The 25,066-nt window shown below is 48.5% G+C and overlaps 1 protein-coding gene across 13 annotated transcripts in view; it reads left to right on the top strand.

The window, feature by feature from the left end:
* The window catches only part of TRRAP (transformation/transcription domain associated protein), a 134,889-nt gene that overhangs the window by 73,040 nt on the left and 36,783 nt on the right, over positions 1 to 25,066 (top strand). For all 13 annotated transcript variants that reach the window (XM_033191769.1, XM_033191772.1, XM_033191761.1 and 10 more), the window contains 18 exons: positions 100 to 228; positions 1,468 to 1,734; positions 3,382 to 3,588; positions 4,439 to 4,597; positions 4,692 to 4,826; positions 6,282 to 6,392; positions 7,645 to 7,791; positions 9,509 to 9,722; positions 10,531 to 10,656; positions 13,222 to 13,368; positions 14,293 to 14,492; positions 15,611 to 15,732; positions 16,046 to 16,259; positions 17,573 to 17,752; positions 19,128 to 19,274; positions 23,396 to 23,515; positions 24,357 to 24,644; positions 24,814 to 24,951. In XM_033191769.1, coding sequence (XP_033047660.1) covers positions 100 to 228; positions 1,468 to 1,734; positions 3,382 to 3,588; positions 4,439 to 4,597; positions 4,692 to 4,826; positions 6,282 to 6,392; positions 7,645 to 7,791; positions 9,509 to 9,722; positions 10,531 to 10,656; positions 13,222 to 13,368; positions 14,293 to 14,492; positions 15,611 to 15,732; positions 16,046 to 16,259; positions 17,573 to 17,752; positions 19,128 to 19,274; positions 23,396 to 23,515; positions 24,357 to 24,644; positions 24,814 to 24,951 — 3,051 coding nt within the window. The remainder of the gene's footprint in view (positions 1 to 99; positions 229 to 1,467; positions 1,735 to 3,381; positions 3,589 to 4,438; positions 4,598 to 4,691; positions 4,827 to 6,281; positions 6,393 to 7,644; positions 7,792 to 9,508; positions 9,723 to 10,530; positions 10,657 to 13,221; positions 13,369 to 14,292; positions 14,493 to 15,610; positions 15,733 to 16,045; positions 16,260 to 17,572; positions 17,753 to 19,127; positions 19,275 to 23,395; positions 23,516 to 24,356; positions 24,645 to 24,813; positions 24,952 to 25,066) is intronic.

A 25,066-nucleotide genomic window follows, 5' to 3' on the forward strand; every position in this document is an offset into this window, starting at 1 on the left:
GAGACTGGCTGTTCTTCCCGGCTTACTGAAGAAACAAACAGCATGGCTTTGTTTTTCTCCTTCTTTATTTAAACTTTTTCTTTTTTTTTTTTTTTGTAGGTTCTACAGCATATATTGAATCCTGCTTTCTTGTACAGCTTTGAGAAGGGGGAAGGAGAGCAGCTATTGGGACCTCCCAATCCAGAAGGAGATAACCCAGAAAGCATCACCAGTGTGTTTATTACCAAGGTGGTATCACTACGCGCATGGGTGTGAGAAGTAACCTGGCATGTGGATGAATGTCTGTGTGTGTGTGTTAAGAGGGTTTCATTGAAATAAGTTTGTTCCCCCAACACGTTTATTTTTTGTGATTGTGTTAGTTTATAGCAAACCATCACATTACCATTCTTATTAGTGCGTTTTTGAAGGCAGCCTTACTTTGGAATGAATTAACTTTCCCACATTAATAGATTCTAATCAGAAATGGAATAGATCTTAATGAAAATTCATATAGCAGTTATTTTGTGAAAACCTCTGGCTGGTCAGCAGAGTTTCTGTGTTCTGTTTTCATCTTCAGTTTTGCAAAAGACTCTCTTAACAGCCAGTGAGCATATGAGACTGCCTGCAGTAGCCGCTGTGACTCCTCCTTGTCCAGTGAATGAAACCCCATGGTGGCTGTAGTCCGGTCTGAAATGAGCTCGGTTTTAACATCTCTGTGCTTTACAGTTTGTGTTAGAGAGGGTTTTTGGAATTAAATGCCTACATCGAAAAGAATTCTTCTTTTCCACCTCACCCTCCTCCAGCCCCTGCATCCTGACTCTTAAGCCTGCCCTATTTAAATGTTGAAATAAATTTGGTGAATTTCTCATCCATATGTAAACCAAAAAGTACCTGAGATGGATCTCAATCAATTTAGAAATTTATTTTGCCAAAGTTAAGGATGTGTCCGGGAGAGACATTTGTGCCTTTCTCTAAAAATGGCTTTGAGGGCTTCAGTGTTTGAAGGGGAAAAGTCGGCTGAAGGGGAAAGGGGGAGGGTGTGGCCATCCACACACTGCCAAAGAAGGGGAGCAGGTGGGGGAAGAGTCAGTTCTGTGTTCATCTCATGCTCAGTAAGTCAGCACGTTATATAAGATAAGGTGAACACGGGGTCGTTACCTGTGGAGATCGTTAACCTTTCATCTGTAGCTCTGCTTAGGATCAAAAGGAGCCAGTTTCTTACATAACTCAGCTTTCAGCTTAATTTTTTCCATTGGGCAGAGCCAATTGGGGTCCTGAGATTTTTTTCTCCTTTCACATATATATGAAGGAAAACGGATAGGATGTTATTGATAACCTCATTGTAAAACTTCACGTTACATACTGTGTGTGTGTGTGTGTGTGTGTGTGCGCGCGCGCGTATTTTTAAGGCTTAAACCTGCTGTGTGACCCTCAGTCAGTAACCCAGTTCACAACTGGAAATGAGTCCTTCCCGCTGTCCCCGCACAGGTCCTGGACCCCGAGAAGCAGGCGGACATGCTGGACTCGCTGCGGATCTACCTGCTGCAGTACGCCACGCTGCTGGTGGAGCACGCCCCCCACCACATCCACGACAACAACAAGAACCGCAACAGCAAGCTGCGCCGCCTCATGACCTTTGCCTGGCCCTGCCTGCTCTCCAAGGCCTGCGTGGACCCGGCCTGCAAGTACAGCGGACACTTGCTCCTGGCGCACATTATTGCCAAATTCGCCATCCACAAGAAGATCGTCCTGCAGGTATTTTGCAAGTCCCCTCCTGTCCACCGACATCCACGTGAATCCCATGTGGTGCACTTGGCTCCCTGGCTCAGTCTCAGCCTCTCCTGTTGTCTTTTCCCAATACCGATGAAAACCATGAAAATGTAGTCACTCTGTGATGCCATTTAGAAGACCCTAGGGCACTCGAATTCAGAGAGACAAAGTAGAATAGAGATTGCGGCGGCGGGGGAGAGGGGGTAGGGAGCGAGTGTTGAATGGTGCGGAGTTTCAGCCTGGGAAGATGCAAACGTTCCGGAGATGGTGGGGCTCGTGGCTGCACACAGTGTGAAGGTGCCAAGCGCCACTGGGCTGTGCACCCAAAACTGGGTAAGATGGTACATTCTGTGTTACGTGTGCTTTACCGTTTGTGGGGAAAACACCCCATGCTGTGAGCCCTCCCATGACTGTCCACGCTCTCCCTTCCTCCCCCATTCCTGCTCTGCCCTCTCGTTCCTCCCTCCCATGACTGTCCACGCTCTCCCTTCCTCCCCCATTCCTGCTCTGCTCTCTCGTTCCTCGACAGCTTTGCTTTTAAAAGGAAAGGCCACCCTTTCCATCTCAAGCTTCTCTGTCCATTGCATTTTAGCTTCTGACTCTGACATTCCATGGCAGATGTTATAATATTCAAGGGCTCTAGCCCACTTCTGTTAGCCAAAGACAATAGGTACCTTTGGATCCGTATCTCATGAGCTTGTTGCTGTGCAGCTCGTATTGAGCGCCTCTTCCTGGAGTCCCTCAGTGGTTTGGACTCTGAGGTCGGGCACCCCGGGTTTGAGTGTTGTTTCTTCCACTCACACGGTGTGTGCCCTTTGGCAAGTGAATGTCTCTGTGTGAGAATTAAATGTAATACTCCACTCGAGCTTGCAGCATTTGATCACTGATAGTTCTTTTCTTCTGTGAGACCATCTTTGATGGCTTTCCCCTGACATCTTTCTCTTGTGAACCTCTGTTGAACTCTGCACCCCAGTCAAGCCAGTGGCCTTTCACATCCCCTCTCATGGGCCCTTGATCTAGAACTCCAGCCTCAGGGCTGCACTGCCCTCCACTAGTTGTCTCAGAGACAAACACTCAAGAACTCTGTGACCTTCTCTGCTCTTCCCCAGTGCACAGGCACCAGCAGGTTCTGCAGCTTCTAACACCCACCCTGTCGCCTCCACCCTCAGGACTGGTCTTCTCTGCTTTCCCATGACCTCACATCAGGGCCTCACCTCTCAAACTTGAATGACTACAGCTGCCGCTTCTCAGCGCCTCTCCTTTTGGCCCGGTTTACTTTATTTCCCATCCCGCAGCCGGAGGGAGATGAGCCGTGTACCTCCCTAACTCGCTGCTGGTTAGGTGGGACATGGGATCCCTGCAGGGAGCTTGGTCTTATCTGTCTGCATGCCCTGGCCTAGTTTAGCACGGGCGCATAGGAGGTGCATTATAAATACTAGAATGAATGTATTCATTGGTCAAAACTTAACGAAACAGAAAGCAACTAAGTTGTTTCCTAATAAGAAAGTCCTAAGAAATGTTTAGAAAATTGTTTTGGAAAAGTATCATGTCTCGATACCAAAGGATTGTTTGTCTTCTTGTTTTTTAAAGCCCACCTTCTCATTCTCCATAAGCGTCTCTTCCCTATTTTAGGTTTTTCATAGTCTCCTCAAAGCTCATGCTATGGAAGCTCGAGCGATCGTCAGACAGGCGATGGCCATTCTGACCCCGGCAGTGCCGGCCAGGATGGAGGACGGGCACCAGATGCTGACCCACTGGACCCGGAAGATCATCGTGGAGGAGGGGCACACCGTCCCGCAGCTGGTCCACATTCTGCACCTGATAGTGCAACACTTCAAGGTGTGTAGGAGGGACAGTGGGCTGCGGGGCATGCATCTTCAGGCATTTTCTTTGAACCTTCTTCACCTTGTCTTGTTCTGCAATTATCAGGTGGTTCATCTTTTAGTAAGGCTACTTCTGGTTCATTGATTAGTTTGTGTGATTAGTTTGTCTATGTGTGTATGGCTTTATCAGCATGGAAATTGCTGTAATATAGAGAATATGTCACAGGTGTGTGCGTCTTTGCGTCTAAGGCTACATTTCTGTCGTAAATACTGTGCTTAGTTAACCCTTGTGTGCTGCTGAGTTTGCACCTTAAGGTGGGAGATAGTCCTCATTGACTCCAGATTTCCGTCACCTGACTTGGAAAGTTACTCATGTTGCTGGCACCTCCTTCTCTATGACCAAATCACCCCTTTTGTGGGATTTATTTATACGTAAATGTTTCTTGTAGATTTGGCGTAGAAGAGAAAGGATTGAGTTGAAAGCAAATTCTTTTATAGCCACCTCTTAGAGGAACTTTGCTTTTTGGTATGTCTTAAACTTTTACAATGTCAAGTCTGAAGTTTGATACATGTGATTAGACTCAGCTTCCTGTCTGAAGAGAATTTGATTTTTCAAGACTGAAGGATACTATTGTAATGAGATGTAGTTGGGACAGGGGAGGGTGATAAACACACATACATAAGGCGGTGAGAATTTCCTCGGTAGGGTTAGGATTCTGAATTCTTGAGCATCAGGTTGGGTTGTGTGTGTATGTTGGGGCTGAGAGGCACGTCACGGGGGTGTGTGTGTGCACGTGCGTACACTTGCATGCGCTCTGGGACCAAGGTCCCATGTTCCCGGCGTGATGCTGGCCCTGTGCCTGCAGGTGTACTACCCGGTACGGCACCACTTGGTGCAGCACATGGTGAGCGCCATGCAGAGGCTGGGCTTCACACCCAGTGTCACCATCGAGCAGAGGCGGCTGGCCGTGGACCTGTCTGAAGTTGTCATCAAGTGGGAGCTGCAGAGGATCAAGGACCAGCAGGTAGGGGTGTCAGCCTTGGGGGCGCCCCGATCGTCTTCCTTCGACTTCTCCCTAGAAATCAATCAGTAAAGCCAAGCGCCTGTGTGTTTTTAAGCCGGATTCAGATATGGACCCAAATTCCAGTGGAGAAGGAGTCAATTCTGTCTCATCCTCCATTAAGAGAGGCCTGTCCGTGGATTCTGCCCAGGAAGTGAAACGCTTTAGAACGGCCACCGGAGCTATCAGTGCAGTAAGATCACGTGTGCCTCTGTATGGGTGCTGCGCAGTCTGCTGGGAGTCGGTTCGTTTATTCCCTACATTTAGAATGTGAGCTCAGTGCCCAGCTGCATTCAGGAGAGGCAGCTGGGAACAGCCACACTTACCAGATTGGAACTCCAGGACATGTCACTCATGCCAGGGGTTCCCAGGTCACCAGACATGCTTGCCTCTGTGTTCAGTTCATACCATTAAAGTTCTGTCGATGATGGTTGATTACTTGCAGAAAGGCATCTAGAGAAACTCTTTGAAGTAAGGAGTTGATTAAGAACATGTGCCCGTGCCGGTGCTGAGATCAGTTTCTGAAAAGGACATGTGTTCTGTTTCACGAGGCAGCCACCAAGAGGGTCCTGAGTATTGCCCCTTGTGGAGTGGTGGCCCTAGGAGCCCTGAGTCTGACCTCAGCTGGTGTCATGGACCTGCTGGCTTGTGGACACAGGCCTGGCTGCCCCACTTCTGGCTTCGTAGGCCTGAGGCTGAGCTCTTCTTCCATCCTCACCATCCCCCATCTTGTGTGGCACCCACATCTGCTCTCGGCTCCTGTTAGAAACCTGGCACTGTCTGCACTTTGTCCATTGGCCTCTCTCCACACATCTGGTCTGGAGCAAGTCTCACTGACTCTGCCACAAATAACCCATCCCTGCCTCCACACTGTGGTCCCAGCCGCTGTCACCCCTCGCAGGGTGACAGATGGGAGCTGCTCAACTGCCTCCCTGTTCCTCTCTCCACCTCCACTTTTATTCCCTCTTGATTTTTCACAAAGCAGTCAGACTTCCACAAAAGTTGCCTTTCGCAACTTGAATCGGGAAGCTGGTTGAAGGGTACGTGAGACCTCCGTAGTGTTTTTGTAAAAATCTCTTGTGGATCTTATAAACCTTTGGAAATAAAAAGTTGAATCAAGTCAGGTTGCCGTTCCCCTTGCTCAAGCCCTCCCTTTGACCTTGGCACTCCAGGCCCGGGTGACCAGGCCCTGCTGATGGCTCTTGGCCCCCAGCACCATCTCGGTGCTCGGCCATGTGGGCCATCCCTCTGCTCTAAACGCACCCCTGATTCTGGCCCTGTGCCCACTCAGGATGCATACCCTGGCCTTTTCTCTCCACTGGGAGTCGTCTACTCTTCTTTTTTCTCATGGCCACGTTCGTCTCAACCTAAAGACCCCTTGATGTCATCCTGGGCCTTGGCACTTTTGTTCTCCATCACATGAGCCACTATTTTGCATGGCTGCTCTGTTGACTAGCCATCTTCCCTCCTGCTGGCTGTGTTGACTTCACCAGGGCAGAGACCACATCTGTCTTTGGTATCCCCAGCGTACAGACCTGCCTGTGTCCCTGGGAGGTATCGCATACCCATTAGCTGCGTGAAAAGTCAAGCCTGGGTTGGAAATTCATGTTGCGATTCTCTTCCTGCCTGAAAGGAGGTCCTTTTCCAGGTATTTGGGAGGAGCCAGTCCCTACCTGGAGCAGACTCTCTCCTTGCCAAGCCCATTGACAAGCAGCACACAGACACTGTGGTGAACTTCCTCATCCGCGTGGCCTGTCAGGTATGGGATCTGAGTGCCTTGTGTTAGGGCTTCTGCAGACTGGAGGCTACTGACTAACACCCCAGGAGGTTATCTGTGACAGTTTCGTCAAAAAAGATAAAGACAAACCAAGGTCTGCGAGCTGGTTCTGTCATTTTCATACCAAATGCACTTGATTTTGTGGCAGGTTAACGTTTCCTAAATCTACCTGTGTCTTATATTGATATGTTTTTTTTTTTTTTTTTTGAATTGGAGTCTCGCTTTGTCGTCCAGGCTGGAGTGCAGTGGTGCGATCTTGGCTCACTGCAACTTCGACTCAGATTCAAATGATTCTCATCCCTCAGCCTCCTGAGTTGCTGGGATTATAGGCACCCACCACCACGCCCAGCTAATTTTTGTATTTTTGGTAGAGATGGGGTTTCACCACATTGGCCAGGCTGGTCTCAAACTCCTGACTTCAAGTGATCTGCCCACCTTGGCCTCCCAAAGTGCTGGGATTGCAGGCATGAGCTACCGTGCCCAGCCTGATACGATTTTTTTAAACAGCCTTTCACTCTTTCAGTGGTAATAAAATAATGATGTGTCTTCTAATTGACGGCAGGTAAGCATTGGTGGAATATGGTAGACCGTGATCTCAGCTGATCGTTTAACTTCCAAGTGTTCTTTTTGCATCCTTAAGATGGGAATGGTACACAGTTCAGTAAAGGATGAGATGATCCAACCTACAGAAAGAATGGACATTTAGCAGTTTCAGTGCTTTGATAACTTGGGTTTATTTATCATTCATATCAATCTGTATCTTCATAGAATTTTTGGAAATTCATTTCTGAAATTTTGTATTTCGAAAAACCATTGTAAATGAAATTTTCCTAAATTTTAAGTTCTTATTCCTGTTAAACAAAATAATATATCTGACAGTTCTGTTGAGAATCTCCAAGTACTAAAAAGGATCTGCTAAGTACCTAACCAATAGATAATTCCTTGCCTCCCTGCAATGTGCAGGGAGGTCCTATGGGGAGCCAGCAGGGCCCACAAGCCATTGCAGGTCACCACAGATGCGCTGCAGAGGAGGGGGCCGTGAGGGGTCACTAGTCAGGCTGGTCGGGGAAGGTGTCCAACTGTGTGGAGGTCAGACGGAAGAGGGGTGGCTGTGAGGTGAAGATCCGAGACAGCCAGGTGCAAGGGCCCGGGCATAGTTGAGACGTGCTGTCACTGGAATGACTGTAAACTCGGATGCAGTGAAATGCCGGCTGTAACTAGGATGAATTCCTAGGTTAATGACAACACCAACACGGCGGGGTCCCCTGGGGAGGTGCTCTCTCGCCGGTGTGTGAACCTTCTGAAGACCGCGTTGCGGCCAGACATGTGGCCCAAGTCGGAACTCAAGCTGCAGTGGTTCGACAAGCTGCTGATGACTGTGGTGAGTTCTAATGTCTGAAGGGCCAGGGCAGGGCCACCAAGGGCACTAGTGGATACTGTCACCTGGGCAGGGACTGCATGTTTGTGGATCACTCTGAGCCTGACCCCTAAGCCCCAAATCTCCTGTCGCTGCCAGTCATGGCCTCTCCCTTGTTGCCCTCCACTGCTGATACCAGGGAGAGAGTTTGACTAATAGATGGTGGCTTTGCTCTTGAGGCTTGAGGAGTTCGAGACCAGTCTGAGCAGCATAGTGAGATCCCAACTCTGCAAAAGAGAAGAGAGAAAATTAGCTGGTCATGATGGTGTGAACTTGTAGTCCCAGCTACTCAGAATAGGCTAAAGCAGGAGGGTTGGCTGAAGCTGGGAGGTTGAGGCTGCAGCGAGCTGTGATTGGTGTCACTGCAATACAGCTTGGGAGACAGAGCAAGCAAGACCTGGTCTCTTAGAAAAAAACAAAAAAAGGAAAGACTGTGACTTCGGAACTTGAGCTCTCATGCTGGCCCCAACTACACGTAGGAGTGTTTAACCTTAATACAGTTGTCTTGCAGTTTGTGGACTCGTTCCTAAAACTTACCTACCAGTTGGCTTGGGATAAGCATTTTTAGTTGACTGTTGCAACAACCTTTAAGATGAGCTTTGGATTTTTAAAACAGATTTTAATGATGGAGCTATAATTTGTTATCAAGTACCGTGTAGCACTTAGGTAACAAGGAGCTAGTCCCAGAATGCTAACTATTTTATTTTGGTGGCTGTTTTTTTGCTTATAAAAACCTTGATCCTATACTTTTCTGGTGGCAGCAAAAGCTATTTTCTTGCCTTATCCAGATTTGTTTTTCTAGCTCTTGATAGGATTTGGAAACTTTTACTAATGAGATTATAAAACCTATTGCAAGTGCTTGTTATTCTGGACTGCGGAGACCATGTTGCTTCTATTTGACCTCTGCTATGAACCATGAACTCTGTCTTCTATTTTATCTTGTTTCTTTGGTTTGTTTTTATTAGTTTTTAGTGCTGCCATCATCTGTTAGTTGACTCCATGATACGTAGTTTGAAAGATGCTTCTCTTTGGAAGGATGTTTGTTTTTTGTTTTTGTTTCGTTTTTTTGAGACAGTCTCAGTCTGTCGCCCAGGCTAGAGAGCAGTGGCACAGTCTCGGCTCACTGCAACCTCCTCCTCCTGGGCTCAAGCGATTCTCATGCCTCAGCCTCCTGAGTAGCTGAGACTACAGGCATTTGCCACCATGCCTGGCTTTTTTTTTTTTTTGTATTTTTAGTAGAGACGGGGTTTTGCCATGTTGACCAGGCTGGCCTCAAGTGATCCATCCACTTCAGCCTCCCAAACTGCTGGGATTACAGGCGTGAGCCACTGAGCCCAGCCTGGAAGGATATTTGTATTTTTATATCTTAAGAAAATGGGAAGAGAAAAGCAAAATTCATTGCAGGAACTTTTTAAGAATTTTATCGATTTCAAGATGTTAATATTGTTTATTATTGAATATTAATATTTGAATGAGTCTTTTTAAAAGAGTTTGAGTACATATTTAAAGTGATTTTATGAAGTAATCATACTTGTGAAATCCGGTTGTCATTCTCTAGTGGTTTTTTTACTTAGTCTCCAAATAATTAATCCAGTGCTAGATTTCACCAGATCTTGTTTCTAGAATTTGTTGTCGTTGAGTGTTCATTTCCTCTGTGAGTGGCCTGTGTTCTCCATTCCAGGAGCAGCCAAACCAAGTAAACTATGGGAATATCTGCACGGGACTAGAAGTGCTGAGCTTCCTGCTAACTGTCCTGCAGTCCCCAGCCATCCTCAGTAGCTTTAAACCCCTGCAGCGTGGAATCGCCGCCTGCATGACCTGTGGAAACACCAAGGTGTTGCGAGCCGTCCACAGCCTTCTCTCGCGCCTCATGAGCATTTTCCCAACGGAGCCGAGTATGTGGCCTTCCCATCGGTGCTTTTCTTTCAGAGTGGTCAGTGGGCGCGCTTGCTGTGAGAGCACTTGTCCTCCAGTTACTGTGTCGAGCGCTTTGTTTTCGCTTTCCTTTCTACTCGACGTGGAGACATAGAATGGGCCAGGTGCGGTGGCTCACACCTGTAATCCCAGCACTTTGGGAGGCCAAGGTGGGCGGATCACCTGAGGTCAGGAGTTCGAGACCAGCCTGACCGATGTGGAGAAGCCCTGTCTCTACTAAAAATACAAATTTAGCCGAGCATGGTGGTGCATGCCTGTAATCCCAGCTACTCAGGAGGCTGAGGCAGGAGAATCGCTTGAACCCGGGAGGTAGAGGTTGCAGTGGGCCGAGATCTCGCCATTGCAATCCAGCCTGGCCAACAAGAGCAAAACTCCATCTCAAAAAAGACATAGAATGGCAGCTGTCATTGAATTTTGTCTGCTTTGGAAAATCAGTTCTTCATCAGTTGAACGTTATTTTTTTAAGCTACTAAAGATAAGTCAATTTAAAGTATTAAAGTATTCAAATGTTGAATATTTGGCAGGATCAAATTTTAGCATGTTATAAATAAGTATATTTCAAGGAGATTCTATTAGATTTTTTGAGTATTCTGCACATAGCTGTGTAGAATGGGAACCATCCTAGAGGTGAGGCCCATACCCTCCTGCAGGGAGAGAAGTGCCTGTGCCAATCCCTCCTGATACCCAAGCAGCCAGCACTCAGTCCCTGGCATCAGCACTGGTAGGCCCACGAGCCCTAACCACAGTGCCTGGGTCCCCGCCCCGTAGGTACTTCCAGCGTGGCCTCCAAGTATGAAGAGCTGGAGTGCCTCTATGCAGCTGTCGGAAAGGTCATCTATGAAGGGCTCACCAACTACGAGAAGGCCACCAACGCCAATCCCTCCCAGCTCTTCGGTGAGTGTGCGTCTGTCCTGGTGTTCGTGGTGGCTCAGTTTGGCATCTGTCCCTGCACACTGGATGTGCTTCCCTTTTGGGAAAGGGCTCCAGTTGTTGGGCAGAGCTTCGAGCCGCTGCGTTGTTCAGGTGTCTGTTTGTTTAGGTGTCTGTTGCCCGGGGCCCTCAAGGCCGCCGTCTCCTGTAGACTGCACCCCCCTTCGCCGATGCTTGCTCTGTGCTCCCTCCTCAGCCTCCAGCACAGGCTTTGGTGTGAGGGATGTTGCCAGGGTGCGTGTGACCTGCCACCCCGGTGTCACCCCAGTGTCACACTAAACAGGCACCGTAAGAGCTACATGACAATGTGTGGACTCTGCCTTTCACCACCAGCCCACCTGTGAGTCAACCACTCACAAGATGAGAACTTGTTCCGTCTCATTGCTTAGGCTCTGGCTGGCCCAGGTGAGACAGAAACTGCCTCCCTCCTTAGGTGATCAGGGCAGCTGGGTCACTCTGGCCCCAAGTACGCAGGAGTCAGATTTATAGATATGCCCTCAGCTTTGTGGCAGACACATGTCTTTGATCCTCAACTTCGGGTTAGTACCTCAAAATTTATTTTCTCCTTTAATTACATATCCATTGGGTGAAATTTTGAAGATACAAATGAAGGAATACTAAGTGGAAGTCACCTGTCAGGCTTTCTTCCCAATAGCGATCAGTTCCAGTATTTTAGAGTGATGATCATGTTCTATACACATGTATACAAATACCTATATAGGTAGCCCTTGTTAGGCAAACGCTAGTCTGCATTTGCCACCTGAATGTATTTGGATGAGTTCTTTGCTCTCCAAACTTGCCAGAAGCTAAGGGAATTTGGTTAAAATGGTGTCCCTTGCTCTCTTAGCTTGCTGTCTCTCTTCAGGCAGCAGCCAGGTGTGGAGAGTGAGGAGTGCTTCCGGGTCTTTTTGTAAGTGGGGTCACCCTGCAGAAGATCCCAGCTTCCATCCCAGGGCAGTACAAGTATCTCCTTCCGCTGCTCATTCTCTGGAGGACTCTCGTTGAGAAGGGCTGACCTCATGGGCCCTGCCTCCGTCCCTCCCTCCTCTGTGGGGTATCAAAGGCCGGGGCAGCCTCAGGGTAAGGTGGGCCTGGGGAGTTGGCCACACCATCGTCACCGTGCCAGATCTGGGGTGTAGTCTCCGCCATCTGCTCCACAGAGGAAAGCATGGCACTCGGGAACCACAGAGTATACCCCGTTTCCATCACTGTCATCAACTGTCATGGGTTGCCTGGGTTACAACCGGGCTGGTCGTATGTTGACTGCTCTGTTAAGAATTGGTCTTTTAACAAAGCTAGCCTGAAATCACCTCGTAACTGCCAAACACTCTTTGGTTGATCCATGAATACAGATTTAAAGTTTAATAAGTAGGGCCGGGTGCAGTAGCTCACACCTGTTAATCCCAGCACTTTGGGAGGCTGAGGCAGGCGGATTACTTGAGCTCAGGAGTTTGAGACCAGCCTGGCCAACATGGCGAAACCCCGTCTCTACTAAAAATACAAAAGTTAGCCGAGCATGGTGGCAGGCACCTGTAATCCCACCTACTCAGGAGGCTGAGGCAGGAGAAGTTCTTGAACCCTGGAGGCAGAAGTTGCAGTGAGCTGAGATTACTGCACTCCAGCCTGGGCGACAGAGCGAGACTCGACATCAAAAAAAAAAAAGGTTTAATGTGTAGGTCAAAATCAAGGTGATTATCACAATGCCGATTATGAAAGATAATTCTTCCATACACTCGGTGTTTCTATTCTAGTATTGGCTTTGCTGATTTTTATTGATCTTAGGCCGTTTTTCAGAATGAAGTGCAAATTGAGTTCGAAGATAGTTGACACGTCCTCTAGATAGGCTAGATTTTTTGAAAAAGATTTTCTTCCTCTTTTTCTTATTTTTCCCAAACCTATTATAGGACTAAAAACTTAGGGTAATTTGCCATAACCCAAAAATAAAATCCAGAACTCAAGGTGAGAACGTTGTTTCTACTGAAGCACAAAAATCAGTTCTCATTCATGATAATTTGATCTAGTTGAGAAGTAGGAGTGAAAATACAGTGTTTCATTCAGAATGTAGCATGAGCCATGTAAAAGCTCACAGTGTTGGCACTGGGATTAACTATGCTTTTGTTAGAATACGTTGTTTTAGGCCGGGCGCAGTGGCTCAAGCCTGTAATCCCAGCACTTTGGGAGGCCGAGACGGGCAGATCACGAGGTCAGGAGATCGAGACCATTCTGGCTAATACGGTGAAACCCTGTCTCTACTTAAAAATACAAGAAACTAGCCGGGCGACGAGGCGGGCGCCTGTAGTCCCAGCTACTCGGGAGGCTGAGGCAGGAGAATGGCGTAAACCCGGGAGGCGGAGCTTGCAGTGAGCTGAGATCCGGCCACTGCACTCCAGCCTGGGTGGCAGAGCAAGACTCCGTCTCAAAAAAAAAAAAAAAAAAAAGAATACGTTGTTTTAAATAATGCGTTGCTTTCACTCCATTTTTCATGGTGGTTACTGTTCTGTAAAACACCTGGCAATTTCTACATTTTAGGGACCCTTATGATCCTCAAGTCTGCCTGCAGCAACAACCCCAGCTATATAGACCGGCTGATCTCCGTCTTTATGCGCTCCCTGCAGAAGATGGTCCGGGAGCATTTAAACCCTCAGGCAGCGTCGGGAAGCACCGAAGCCACCTCAGGTGATGTGCTGGCCACTGGGGGCCTTTCCTCAGACTCTGATGAACAGAGAACAGACTCTGTTGTGCAGGCTAGGACTGAACTCTAAAGGGAATGTGCGTTCACCAAGTCCTGTTGTTTGGTTGTGATTCGTTACCATTTGCTCTTCAATGTAGGAGTTTAAAAAACAACTCATTGTTAAAAATTGACTGTTATTAAGCTGGGGGTGGTGGCACACATGTGGTCCCAGCTCCTCAGCGGGCTGAGGCAAGAGGATTGCTTGAAGCCCAGAGTTAGAGGCTGCTGTGAGCTGTGATCACGCCTGTGAATAGCCACTGCACTCAGTGCAAAAGATTGAGACTCTCTCGCTCTCTCTCACCCGCACACACGCGCACACACACACACACCCCTACGTAGTTTTAAAGTCTGCGAATGTAAGAATGCAGAAATTTAAAAGTAATTGGCCTTTTATATGCTACATTCACCACTGAGAGTTACCAGTGCTTACTATGAAACAGAGATTGCTTAATCAGAGTTGCTGTTTCTGGAGAGTTAAGTCACAGGTTCCAGAGCTGAGCAGTGGGCTCCTGGCATCTGGATGCTATGTGGAGGTATGGGGCTGCCTGGCAGGGGCTGTGGTGGGCACGGCTTCTGGGTGCACCTCAGAGTACAGGGGCCATGATGAGGACTTCAGAGCTGGGTATGGAGAGGCCGCGGCCGCCTGCACTAGTCCGTCAGTTCCCTCATCCCTCTCCCTGCAGAGAGGGCTACACTTTCAAGATGCACATAAGAACGTATGAGTGCTTCAAATCCCAGAGCTCTAGTTGCAGGAGAAAACATTGAGGGGGAAAATGGGCAGAACCCAGCATGCCAGGCAAGGCTGAGTGGCTGCCTGTTTAAATCAATGTGTAGAGACCCGTGGGTTTGTTCTTTCTTGGGGCGAGCAGGTACAAGCGAGCTGGTGATGCTGAGTCTGGAGCTGGTGAAGACGCGCCTGGCAGTGATGAGCATGGAGATGCGGAAGAACTTCATCCAGGCCATCCTGACATCCCTCATCGAAAAATCACCAGATGCCAAAATCCTCCGGGCTGTGGTCAAAATCGTGGAAGAATGGGTCAAGAGTAACTCCCCTATGGCAGCCAATCAGGTGAGCGGGGACAGTGTGCCATGTAATCTCCCTTTCAATAAAAGAAAATTCAAGCCTCAACTTCTTGGTCTTTCTGAAACTTGAAGCAAAACATTCTTTTCCGCTGTAATTGCACTCACAGCATCTTTTCTTGATTAAGATGGATTTTTGCCTGTAATCCCAGCACTTTGGGAGGCCAAGGCGGGCGGATCACGCAGGAGATCGAGACCATCCTGGCTAACATGGTGAAACCCCGTCTCTACTAAAAATACAAAAAATTAGCCAGGTGTGGTGGTGGGCGCCTGTAGTCCCAGTTACTCGGGAGGCTGAGGCAGGAGAATGGAGTGAACCCAGGAGGTGGACCTTGCAGTGAGCTGAGATCACGCCACTGTACTCTGGCCTGGGCGACAGAGCAAGACTCCTTTCCAAAAAAAAAAGGATTTTTTCAGTGCAATTAACAGATGTTAAATAGAAACTGAGTTGCTCATCTTAATGTGGCTTTGCTCCTCTTAAAATGTTAAGTGAAGGCTCACTTCTGTCATCCCAGCACTTTGGGAGGCCGAGGCAGGCAGATCACTTGAGGTCAGGAGTTTGAGACCAGCCTGGCCAACATGGTGAAACCTCGTCTCTACTAAAAATACAAAAATTAGCCAGATGTGGCGGCACATGCCTGTAATCCCAGCTGCTCAGGAGGCTGAGGCAGGAGAATCACTTGAATCCAGGAGGCAGAGATTGCAGTGAGCCAAGATCACACCACTGTACTCCAGCCTGGGCATCACGGCGAGAGACTTAGAAAAAAAAAAGTTAAATGAACCTTGTTACCTTTTTATGGCAATAAAGATAAGACAAATAATACTAAAAGTAATAATAGAGACTGTCATTTCACTTAGTGAGATGCTTGCAAACTTCTGATTTGTTTTATAATTTATAGTTGCTTTCTTTCTAAAATGAGCTGTAGCCCCTACAAAAATTATATTGGCATGTCTTGGTTTTAAGCATCCAAAGATAAAGCCATCTTTGCCTTACTGTTTAGGAATGACCTTGTCTTACTGTGCTTGACAAAATTGTAGGAGCTTAAAAAATACTAGAGCAGATGGTTGAAATACTTTTAACTGCATCTTTTCTCAAATTTCATACAGACACCTACACTCCGGGAGAAGTCCATTTTGCTTGTGAAGATGATGACCTACATAGAGAAACGCTTTCCGGAAGACCTTGAATTAAATGCCCAGTTTTTAGATCTTGTTAACTATGTCTACAGGTAATTACAGCAATTAATCAAGTATTACATGTATTGGTCCTTAATGTGCTCCCGGCGAGCCAGCCATGACTTTAAACTTTTACTCATACCTAAGTTTAAAATATTCATTTAAATACTAAATTGTGTGACCTACTTTGGTGTCATTAAAGGACCTTTTGTTGTAATGCTGCATGAGCCTGCCACGATTTATAAGATACCCTTGGTTTTCCTAGTGGCATTTCAGTAAGTTCACGTCCACATCCACCTGTTTCTGCTTGTTTGCATATGGCTTGGGGAGTCCATCGTCTTGTTTCTCTCTGACTTGGTGTCACAGGGATGAGACACTCTCTGGCAGCGAGCTGACGGCGAAACTTGAGCCTGCCTTTCTCTCTGGGTTGCGCTGTGCGCAGCCACTCATCAGGGCAAAGTTTTTCGAGGTTTTTGACAACTCCATGAAACGTCGTGTCTATGAGCGGCTGCTATATGTGACCTGTTCGCAGAACTGGGAAGCCATGGGGAACCACTTCTGGATCAAGCAGTGCATTGAGGTAGGAAGACTCGGCTCACATCTGTGGCCGGGAGGCAGCTGTGGGTTTTCTGAGTGGGGGCTCCAAAGCCAGGAGGTGTTCACACACACTGAGATGAATTGGAAATCTCCAGCACAAACCTGCTTCTGATCTCCAGGAAGAAATAAAGACTTCAGGGCAAGCGTTTCAGTGCCAGGCACTGGGTCAGGTGCTAAAAATACAGAGACAGATGAGATATTGGCTGTGGCGGGTCCATGTGAATTGATCAGGGGAAGGGCACAAGCCAGGAGTCCTCTACTCCTTCCTTCCTTTGCCCCTCAGTATCTGCTCCCTCACTGCGGGTGACAGTTCAGGGCCATCTCTCATTAGGACGATGGGAACCGTTTCCTTAGTGCTCAGCCACCTCCCCTCCTACTGATAAGTTTTCTCTGTCATTACAAAATTATTCTTAATAAAGCAGATAACAATACTCTTTCCATTGTGCGTGGCGTAAAATCCAGCCTCCAGGCTATGGTCCCCAGGTGACTGGCTCCCCGCCTCTCTCTGCATCCCCATCTCGTCCCTCTCTCCCTCCAGCATCCGTCTCCAGTGTGCTGGCCTTCTGCGTTCTTGAACTTGCCCCACTCTTGCCACTCAGGCTAATGTGCAACTCCCTTTAATTCCATCAGTCCACCCTGTTTCCTGGCCACGTTACCACAGTGAGCACGTGCCTGGCTGTGTCCTTCCCTCTGACGCTTCAGCTCCTTGAGGCAGGGGACACCATCTCTTTGCAGTCGACAGATGAGTCTGCAGGGCCTCCGTGACACCCAGTGGGTGCTCAGGGAATATTTGCCCAAGATGGCAAGAGTGGTGTGGCCAGGCAGCGTGCGCACAGCCCATGGGGAAGCATGGTGGAGTAGGGAGTGGGAGCTTCAGTACATCACGAAGGGGCTGGTGACTCACACAGGGGAGCCTGCGCTATTACCTGAGGCTGCGGGAAGCCATAGGTGGGTGGGCCGGGGTAAAGGGCCACTGTGTGGAAAGAGATGGTTCAGGAGAACGAGTCCAGGGGTGAGGTGGGAGCAGGCACTGCCTAGGTGTTCAGGAGTTAAGAGTGGCAGGGCCTGGTGTGTGCTATGAGTGAAGCAGAGGTCTTCTGTGTGTGGACAGTGCCTTGGAGGGGATGGAGGAGAGGAAGCCCATCTGGTCGAGGAGAGGTGGGAAAGGGTGCTGAGCTCATACTTGGACCTGCAGAGTCAGAGGTGCCCGAGTGAGGGGCATCTGGGAGATAAGTCCAGATGCCCCGAATGCCACACGCATGCCTTGGTTCTGTCTCCTTTCCGCACCCCTTGCAGCTGCTCCTGGCTGTGTGTGAGAAGAGCACCCCCATTGGCACCAGCTGCCAAGGAGCCATGCTCCCGTCCATCACCAACGTCATCAACCTGGCTGATAGCCATGACCGTGCCGCCTTCGCCATGGTCACGCATGTCAAGCAGGAGCCCCGGGAGCGGGAGAACAGCGAGTCCAAAGAGGAGGTGAGGCCCTGCACCCCACAGGCAGAATCCCAGAGAGGAGGTGAGGCCCCGTGCCCCATGGGCAGAATCCTCGGTCCTGCAGAAGAAGTTTTTGTATCAGCTTTAGATTTGTTTCGGGCATGAACAAGGTATAAAAACCTCTATACCTGAGAGCTCTGAATGTGGTACCTAAGTTCAGCTAGATTTTTTGTTTTTTAATTAGTTAGAATTGAGAAGCATCTTGCACTGCCATTTGGTTTCGAGATGGATCACATTACCACATTACCATGAGATAGTACTGTTGAGAACAGAACATTTCCCTGTGCTGTGATTTTTCTCTCTTGGTGAGAAAAGCCCGTGTTCATTACAGAAAGCGCCGCCTGGGGGAGTGCTGCCTGCCACACAGGGGCTGGGGCTCTAGTTGGTTCCTGCAGCAGCCTGCTCAGAACCCATGTCTCTGCTTAGTCCCAGGACAGGCAGCAGGGAGCCTTTGCTCCTCCAAGAACCTGTCCCAAGGCTGATGCCTTAGTCTTGGTGGCTCTCTGTCCTCCATGAAGAAGTGGCTGCTACTGTTCCTGGCAGGGATTTTTGTAGGCTGTGTCTCCTTAAGGTTGTTGGTTTTTGGAGGCTCAGCCTGCATGGAGGTTGCGTCTTAGGAGACAGTCACCCCGTGCTGCAGGCGGGCACGGCACCCTCTTTGCTCTAAAAGGGTTGGTGCGTTCCCTCTTCCATGTGCAGGATGTCTACTCATTAACCATTTTTGAATTAAGTTTTTTTCCTGTTGCTAGAACACTAGATTATCTGGGCACTTGGCCTTCTCTTCCTGTGTGAAATAAATTGCCAACTCTGAAGTTCTTCGTTTTCAAGGGCACACACCAAATTGTCGATACCTGACTTCAAGGAGTAGTTTGATTGTTGACTGACTTCTCCAAACCTTCAGACAGAAATAAGGTGTATTCCTCTCTGGGAAGAGTCATACAAAACATTGCACCAACAACACGCTCCGCCATGGCCCAGAGGGGATTCTCAGTCTGAGCAAGCCAGGCGGCTGGGCGACTGTGTTGCATTTTGAGAAATGATAGACTCTGATTCCGTTAATCTTTATTATTTTTACTGTTTAAAGTTGATTCTTTTAAATTTTGCTTTTCACAACCCAAATATGAAAGCATAGTGGTGGCTTCTTTATAGTTATTTTTTAAAAGAGAGAGATCTGGTCTAGTAAATCCGGGTTTTGTTTATTTTAGGATGGAAGATTGTTTAAAGACTTGCACACTTCCAGGAAATGAACACAAATTTTACTCGCCACAATTGTAACAAGAAGTCTACAGGAGGTGTGTTTGTTGGCTTTTCTTGAAACCTTTGACTTTTTGGTTTTGTTTGCTGCTTTGTTTCTTAGGATGTAGAGATAGACATTGAACTAGCTCCTGGAGATCAGACCAGCACACCCAAAACCAAAGAACTTTCGGAAAAGGACATTGGAAACCAGCTGCACATGCTAACCAACAGGCACGACAAGTTTCTGGACACCCTCCGAGAGGTGAAGGTCTGTATGCAGCTTGGAAAGGATTTGTTGCTTTCCTCCCATGGATAGTTGAAAGCCTAAATCAGGATCATTCCACAGCAGTGTAACTTTTTCTGTTTCTTTCCTTTTTCTTTTTGAGATGAGATGTTGCTCTGTCACCCAGCCTAGAGTGTAGTGGCGCAGTCACACCGCACTGTGGCCTCAGTCTCCTGGGCTCAATCGATCCTCCCACCTCAGCCTCCCAGGTAGCTGGGACCACAGACATGAGCTGCCACGCCCAGTTAATTTGTTAATTTCTTAGTAGTCACAAGGTCTTGATATGCTGCTCAGACTGGTCTTGGACTCCTGGACTCAAGTGATCCACCCAACTTGGCCTCCCAAAGTACTGGGATTACAGGCATGAACCAGAGATTTGGGAGTGTCACAGTGTCTTATAGGAGAAAATAGGAAAAAAATTAATTTCTCCACCACCATGTCTTAAAAGAAACAGTAACACTGTGTACAAAAAATGTGTGAGGAGACATAATAATGTTGGATTATTTTTCGGTTGCACTAAAAGAGGAGAAAATGAGAAATGAGTTAATTTGCTAAATCAAGCCCACTTTCTGGAGTGGGGGCCTGGTGTTTGTGTTTGAAATCTAGCCAGGTAGAGACTCTCTGGCTTCTGCAAACTCGCAGGCAAATTATGGGTCTGACTGGTTTTACGTCATGACTGTAAAAGACTGGTTAAAGTGCCACGTACCAGGTTACTTTTGATAAGGAGGTATTTTTCTGTTCTTTCAAGAGCTAGGTGGTTATTCTAATTATTCTGTTCATGTCAGGAGCTAGGTGGGAAAAAAGCATGAACTACTTCTCACAAGTGATTTTTACATTAAAATCTTTTGGTGACCTGTGCTGAACTTGTGCGTGGGATCAGTCTTTGAACTTGTACCTGAGTGACACCACTGTCATCTTGGATAAGCACCCATCTTGCTTTTCTGTGGGATGGAGCGGGAAGCAGAGCAGCCTGATAGATGTGAGTGATAGCTCTCATGTCATGGGCCAGGCACTTCTTTTGTTTGTTTCAGACGGGGTCTCACTCTATTGCTCAGGCTGGAGTGCAGTGGCACGATCTCCGCTCACAGCAACCTCCGTCTCCCAGGTTCTAGCAGTTCTCCTGCCTTAGCCTCCCGAGTAGCTGGGATTGCAGGTGCCTGCCACCTGGCCAATTTTTATATTTTTAGTAGAGATGGGGTTTCACCATGTTGGCGAGGCTGAGCTTGAACTCCTGACCTCAGGTGATCTGCCTGCCTTGGCCTCCCAAAGTGCTGGGATTACAGGCACCTTAATAGACCCCGTCCCTACTGCTGCCACCACCAGAAAAAAGGGCTGTAAGTACATGTCCTGAAGCCCAAAGGCTGCCTTTGGCTGATGGTCACCATGACACATCACCTTGTCGTCAGGTGCCTGCGCCTCAGTTTTATCCTCAGCGCCTGGTGGGAGTGCCATCAGGAGAGGAGGTTCCAGCAGTACGTCATGTGAGGGGTTGGGATATTTGGTTTTACTCATTAAGATTTTTGTCTTGGCTGAATTGGTCACCACTGTACACCTCCACGTCCTCTGTGGGGCTGTGGCTGCTCTCTGGATGGTGGCTGGGTTAGACCAGACGTGGCTGAGAATCTTGGCAAATCTCACAGAGAATCTTGCCTGCAGGTGTCCCCATGGTCTTCTCTTAATCTGAGGCTTCATAGCCTGAGTCTCGGGGCCCATCTATGTCACTCTTTGTAAGAGGATTGCTCAGGCCAGAGCTGCAGATGTCGTCAGCCATACTGTGCCTAGGTGTGTGTCGCAGAGGAGACCCTCGAACTCAGTGCCCAGCACAGGTGGGCACACCATTGCCCCTGAGCCCCATGTGCCACCCGCTTGCTGCATGTCCTTGGGCCGCTCTGACAGGGTGTGCCCGCCTCTTAGCAGGGTGTGGCTGTCAGGGTACTTGGGTGTGACTTAATTCTTCCCTTCTCCTTGGGTTCTTTTGTGTCCCATTTTCCTCTTTCACCTTTTACATTTGATCTCATTTCGTTGTTTCAGCATCTTTACTGAGAGCCTGCTCTGTGTCAGGTGATGTTCTGGATGCTGGAAACACAGCGGTAGCTGTTCCTCAGCAGGTTGTATGTTCTAGTGAGGGGAAATAATGAACAGAAAGAAGTGCTAATCCCTCAGGAGGCGAGATGGGTGCTGGGGTAAAGCAGCCAGGGCTGGTGGGGATTGGAGAGGGTGGTGGTGTGTTATTTCATCTTCTGTGTATTTATGGGAGTTGAGATTTTTCATGGAGTAAGATGGGATTACAAATCATTGTGTTTGTTGTTTCTGCCCTGACATTTTCCTTCCTGGAGCTGCTCTACTTTGTAAGTGGTCAGGTGCTGCCGGCTCTTCTTAGACTCTTGGATTCTAAATCTAGAGAGGGCGGTCCTCACCCCAGGCCCACAGGCTCGTTCTCCACCTCATTTCCCGGTCTGGCCATTGTTCCCTGTGAGAAGCCTGTGGAGGCAGCAACCGCTCGCTGGGCTCTTTTGACGCTGTGGGACCACCACGGGGTCCTCACCCCTGTACCTCTTTGGGACAGTGTGTACATCAGAACAAGCTGTGGACTTGGGGAGCAGGAGCAGATTGTAATCCTGAGACACAATCCTGAACGCTGTAATCCCGAATGTTGAAATCCCTAAAGATCAAAATTTCTAACCTCTGAAATCCCGAAAACATAATGCTGGAAAAAATAATTTAAAAATGCTTTAAAACATACACAGACACACCGGAAATAATACTTTACTAGGTAGGTTTCCAGGCATTCCTTAGTCAAGTTGACTCCATAAACATGGCACCCATAGGCATCTCCTTAAACCATGCAGACAGTAACAGGTCATAGTTTCTGACCTGATGCAGCTGTCCTGTGATGATGATTTTCAGGGATTTTCACCTTTGAGGATTTCAACACTCGGGGTTAGGGCATTTAGGATTGTGTTTTGGGATTCTGATCCAAACCCCCACAGTTGGAGTTGAGCAGCTTTATCAGCAGGTCAGTGACCTCGCTGGGCCCTTCGGTTCTCCCCAGCTCTTGGCCTCCGCTAAATTGACGTGGCGCTGAGAGCCCCCGACAGGCTGGTCAGGGTGAAGTGTGTGACCATGTGAGGGGAACTGTACTCACTTCATCACAGCCCTCCTCACAGGGCAACCTGATGTCAGATACTTAGGAGCGTTCTTTATCTAGATGTTTTCACCCATTCTCCTTGAACGATTTGTATCCTTGGTGTCTGTTTTTAGTAGAAACATGAATGTGCCTGTGGTTTCCCCTTTTGGGTTTGCTGTAGGAGAGATGAAAGCCTAATCACGTCCCTGGCACTGTGCCTCCGTGCCGGGGCAGCAGGGACTGTGTGGCTGTCAGCAAGTGCCCCAGCCCCTGGCGCTACTGCCTGATGCCATGTAGGGTGTCTCCTGTGGGCTAGAGCAGCCTCAGGCAGACTAGAAACCTTGCTGTTAATAAGGAATGTTGGCAGCTAATTCAGATCAGATCTTCAAAAACAATGGGCCTGGGACAAAATAAACACATCTGTGGATTTGGATTTGCTGTCCATTCTGTTCTCTTCTGTTCTGTTTCAGTCCCTCTCATTTTCTCCTGCCTCTTGTCTGCTGCAAATTGCAGAGACTGAACTTTGAGTTCTTGATTTGTTTTTCAGAATAATACCTGTTGGCAAATAGTTTATGTCATATACGTGTGTTTTCACTTTCCTGTTTTCAGTGGCCTGGGCCTTGGTGACATCTGTGTCCCTCTCAGTTACTCCTTCAGTCTTGTCAGTGCTTTTGTCCTGCTTGGATATGATGGGATCAGTAGTGTTAGGAAACCCCCTTAAAAACGAAGGACAAATGCAGGCGCCATTGCTGAGTCCCTTGGGATGCCTGGGCTTGGCTGCTAAGTGTGTGTGGCTTTCTGCCACTGGGGATCCGTGGGCTTTACTCCAACATGGCATTTTCTTAGATCTCTGAAACTTTGAAAGTGGAGGAGCGTCTAATAATGTATGAGACGGATCATGGGTGTCTTCTGAGCGTGGGTGTGCGAGACACCCGCAGCCCGTGGCCATCTCAGCCTGTTCTTGTCTTTCTGTTCATAGACTGGAGCGCTGCTCAGCGCTTTCGTTCAGCTGTGCCACATTTCCACGACGCTGGCAGAGAAGACGTGGGTCCAGCTTTTCCCCAGATTATGGAAGATCCTCTCTGACAGACAGCAGCATGTGAGTGTATCTTTTTTTTTTTTTTTTTTTTTTTTTTGAGGCGGAGTCTCGCTCTGTCGCCCGGACTGGAGTGCAGTGGCCGGATCTCAGCTCACTGCAAGCTCCGCCTCCCAGGTTTACGCCATTCTCCTGCCTCAGCCTCCCGAGTAGCTGGGACTACAGGCGCCCGCCACCTCGCCCGGCTAGTTTTTGTATTTTTTAGTAGAGACGGGGTTTCACCGTGTTAGCCAGGATGGTCTCGATCTCCTGACCTCATGATCCGCCCGTCTCGGCCTCCCAAAGTGCTGGGATTACAGGCTTGAGCCACCGCACCCGGCCTTTTTTTTTTTTTTTTTTTTGAAACGGAGTCTTGCTCTGTCGCCCAGGCTGGAGTGCAGTGGCCGGATCTCAGCTCACTGCAAGCTCCGCCTCCCGGGTTAACGCCATTCTCCTGCCTCAGCCTCCCGAGTAGCTGGGACTACAGGCGCCCGCCACCTCGGCCGGCTAGTTTTTTTGTATTTTTTAGTAGAGACGGGGTTTCACTGTGTTAGCCAGGATGGTCTCGATCTCCTGACCTCGTGATCCGCCCATCTCGGCCTCCCAAAGTGCTGGGATTACAGGCTTGAGCCACCGCGCCTGGCTGTGAGTGTATCTTTAAAATCCTGTTTTGGAAAACTGTAGTTTTAGCTTTTGATAAGTATTTGTAAAAAAACACAGTCTTGAACAAGTGTCAGAGAACACGGAAACCGCTGGCTGTCACTCAAGAGCGAATTAGGAAAGGTATTCTTAGATGCATCGAGAGAGACAGCAAGACTTGCCAGTTTTTGAATGAAGGCCTAAATGACATGCGCTTTGGTTTCAGGCACTCGCGGGCGAGATAAGTCCGTTCCTATGCAGCGGCAGTCACCAGGTGCAGCGTGACTGCCAGCCCAGCGCGCTGAACTGCTTTGTGGAAGCCATGTCCCAGTGCGTGCCGCCAATCCCCATCCGACCCTGCGTCCTGAAGTACCTGGGGAAAACACACAACCTATGGTTCCGGTCCACGCTGATGCTGGAGCACCAGGCTTTTGAGAAGGGTCTGAGTCTTCAGATTAAGCCAAAGCAAACAACGGAGTTTTATGAGCAGGAGAGCATCACCCCACCGCAGCAGGTGAGGGTGCGCCTCAGTCTGTTAATTACCTCTTCCCTGCTAGTGACTCCACACTTTAAATAAATACTGCTTCCAAATGATTTCAGATGACAACACAGTGAAACTGCATTTTTAGGGGGGGAAAAAGTCCCTGTCCTGAGCACTCAGGACCCTTGATTTGTGTTTTCAGGAGATACTGGATTCCCTTGCAGAGCTTTACTCCCTGTTACAAGAGGAAGATATGTGGGCTGGTCTGTGGCAGAAGCGGTGCAAGTACTCGGAGACGGCGACCGCAATTGCTTACGAGCAGCATGGGTTCTTTGAGCAGGTAAACCTCAGACCACTGACGGGCTTGGGTGCCTAATGAGAGGTCATTTATAACGGTTCTTTAATAAAATGGCCTCAAGTCGGAGTTCACGTTCTCTTTTTTTGAGATGAAGTCT

This window comes from Trachypithecus francoisi, unplaced genomic scaffold (assembly GCF_009764315.1).
Source record: "Trachypithecus francoisi isolate TF-2019V2 unplaced genomic scaffold, Tfra_2.0 Lachesis_group4, whole genome shotgun sequence".
Taxonomy (NCBI): domain Eukaryota; kingdom Metazoa; phylum Chordata; class Mammalia; order Primates; family Cercopithecidae; genus Trachypithecus; species Trachypithecus francoisi.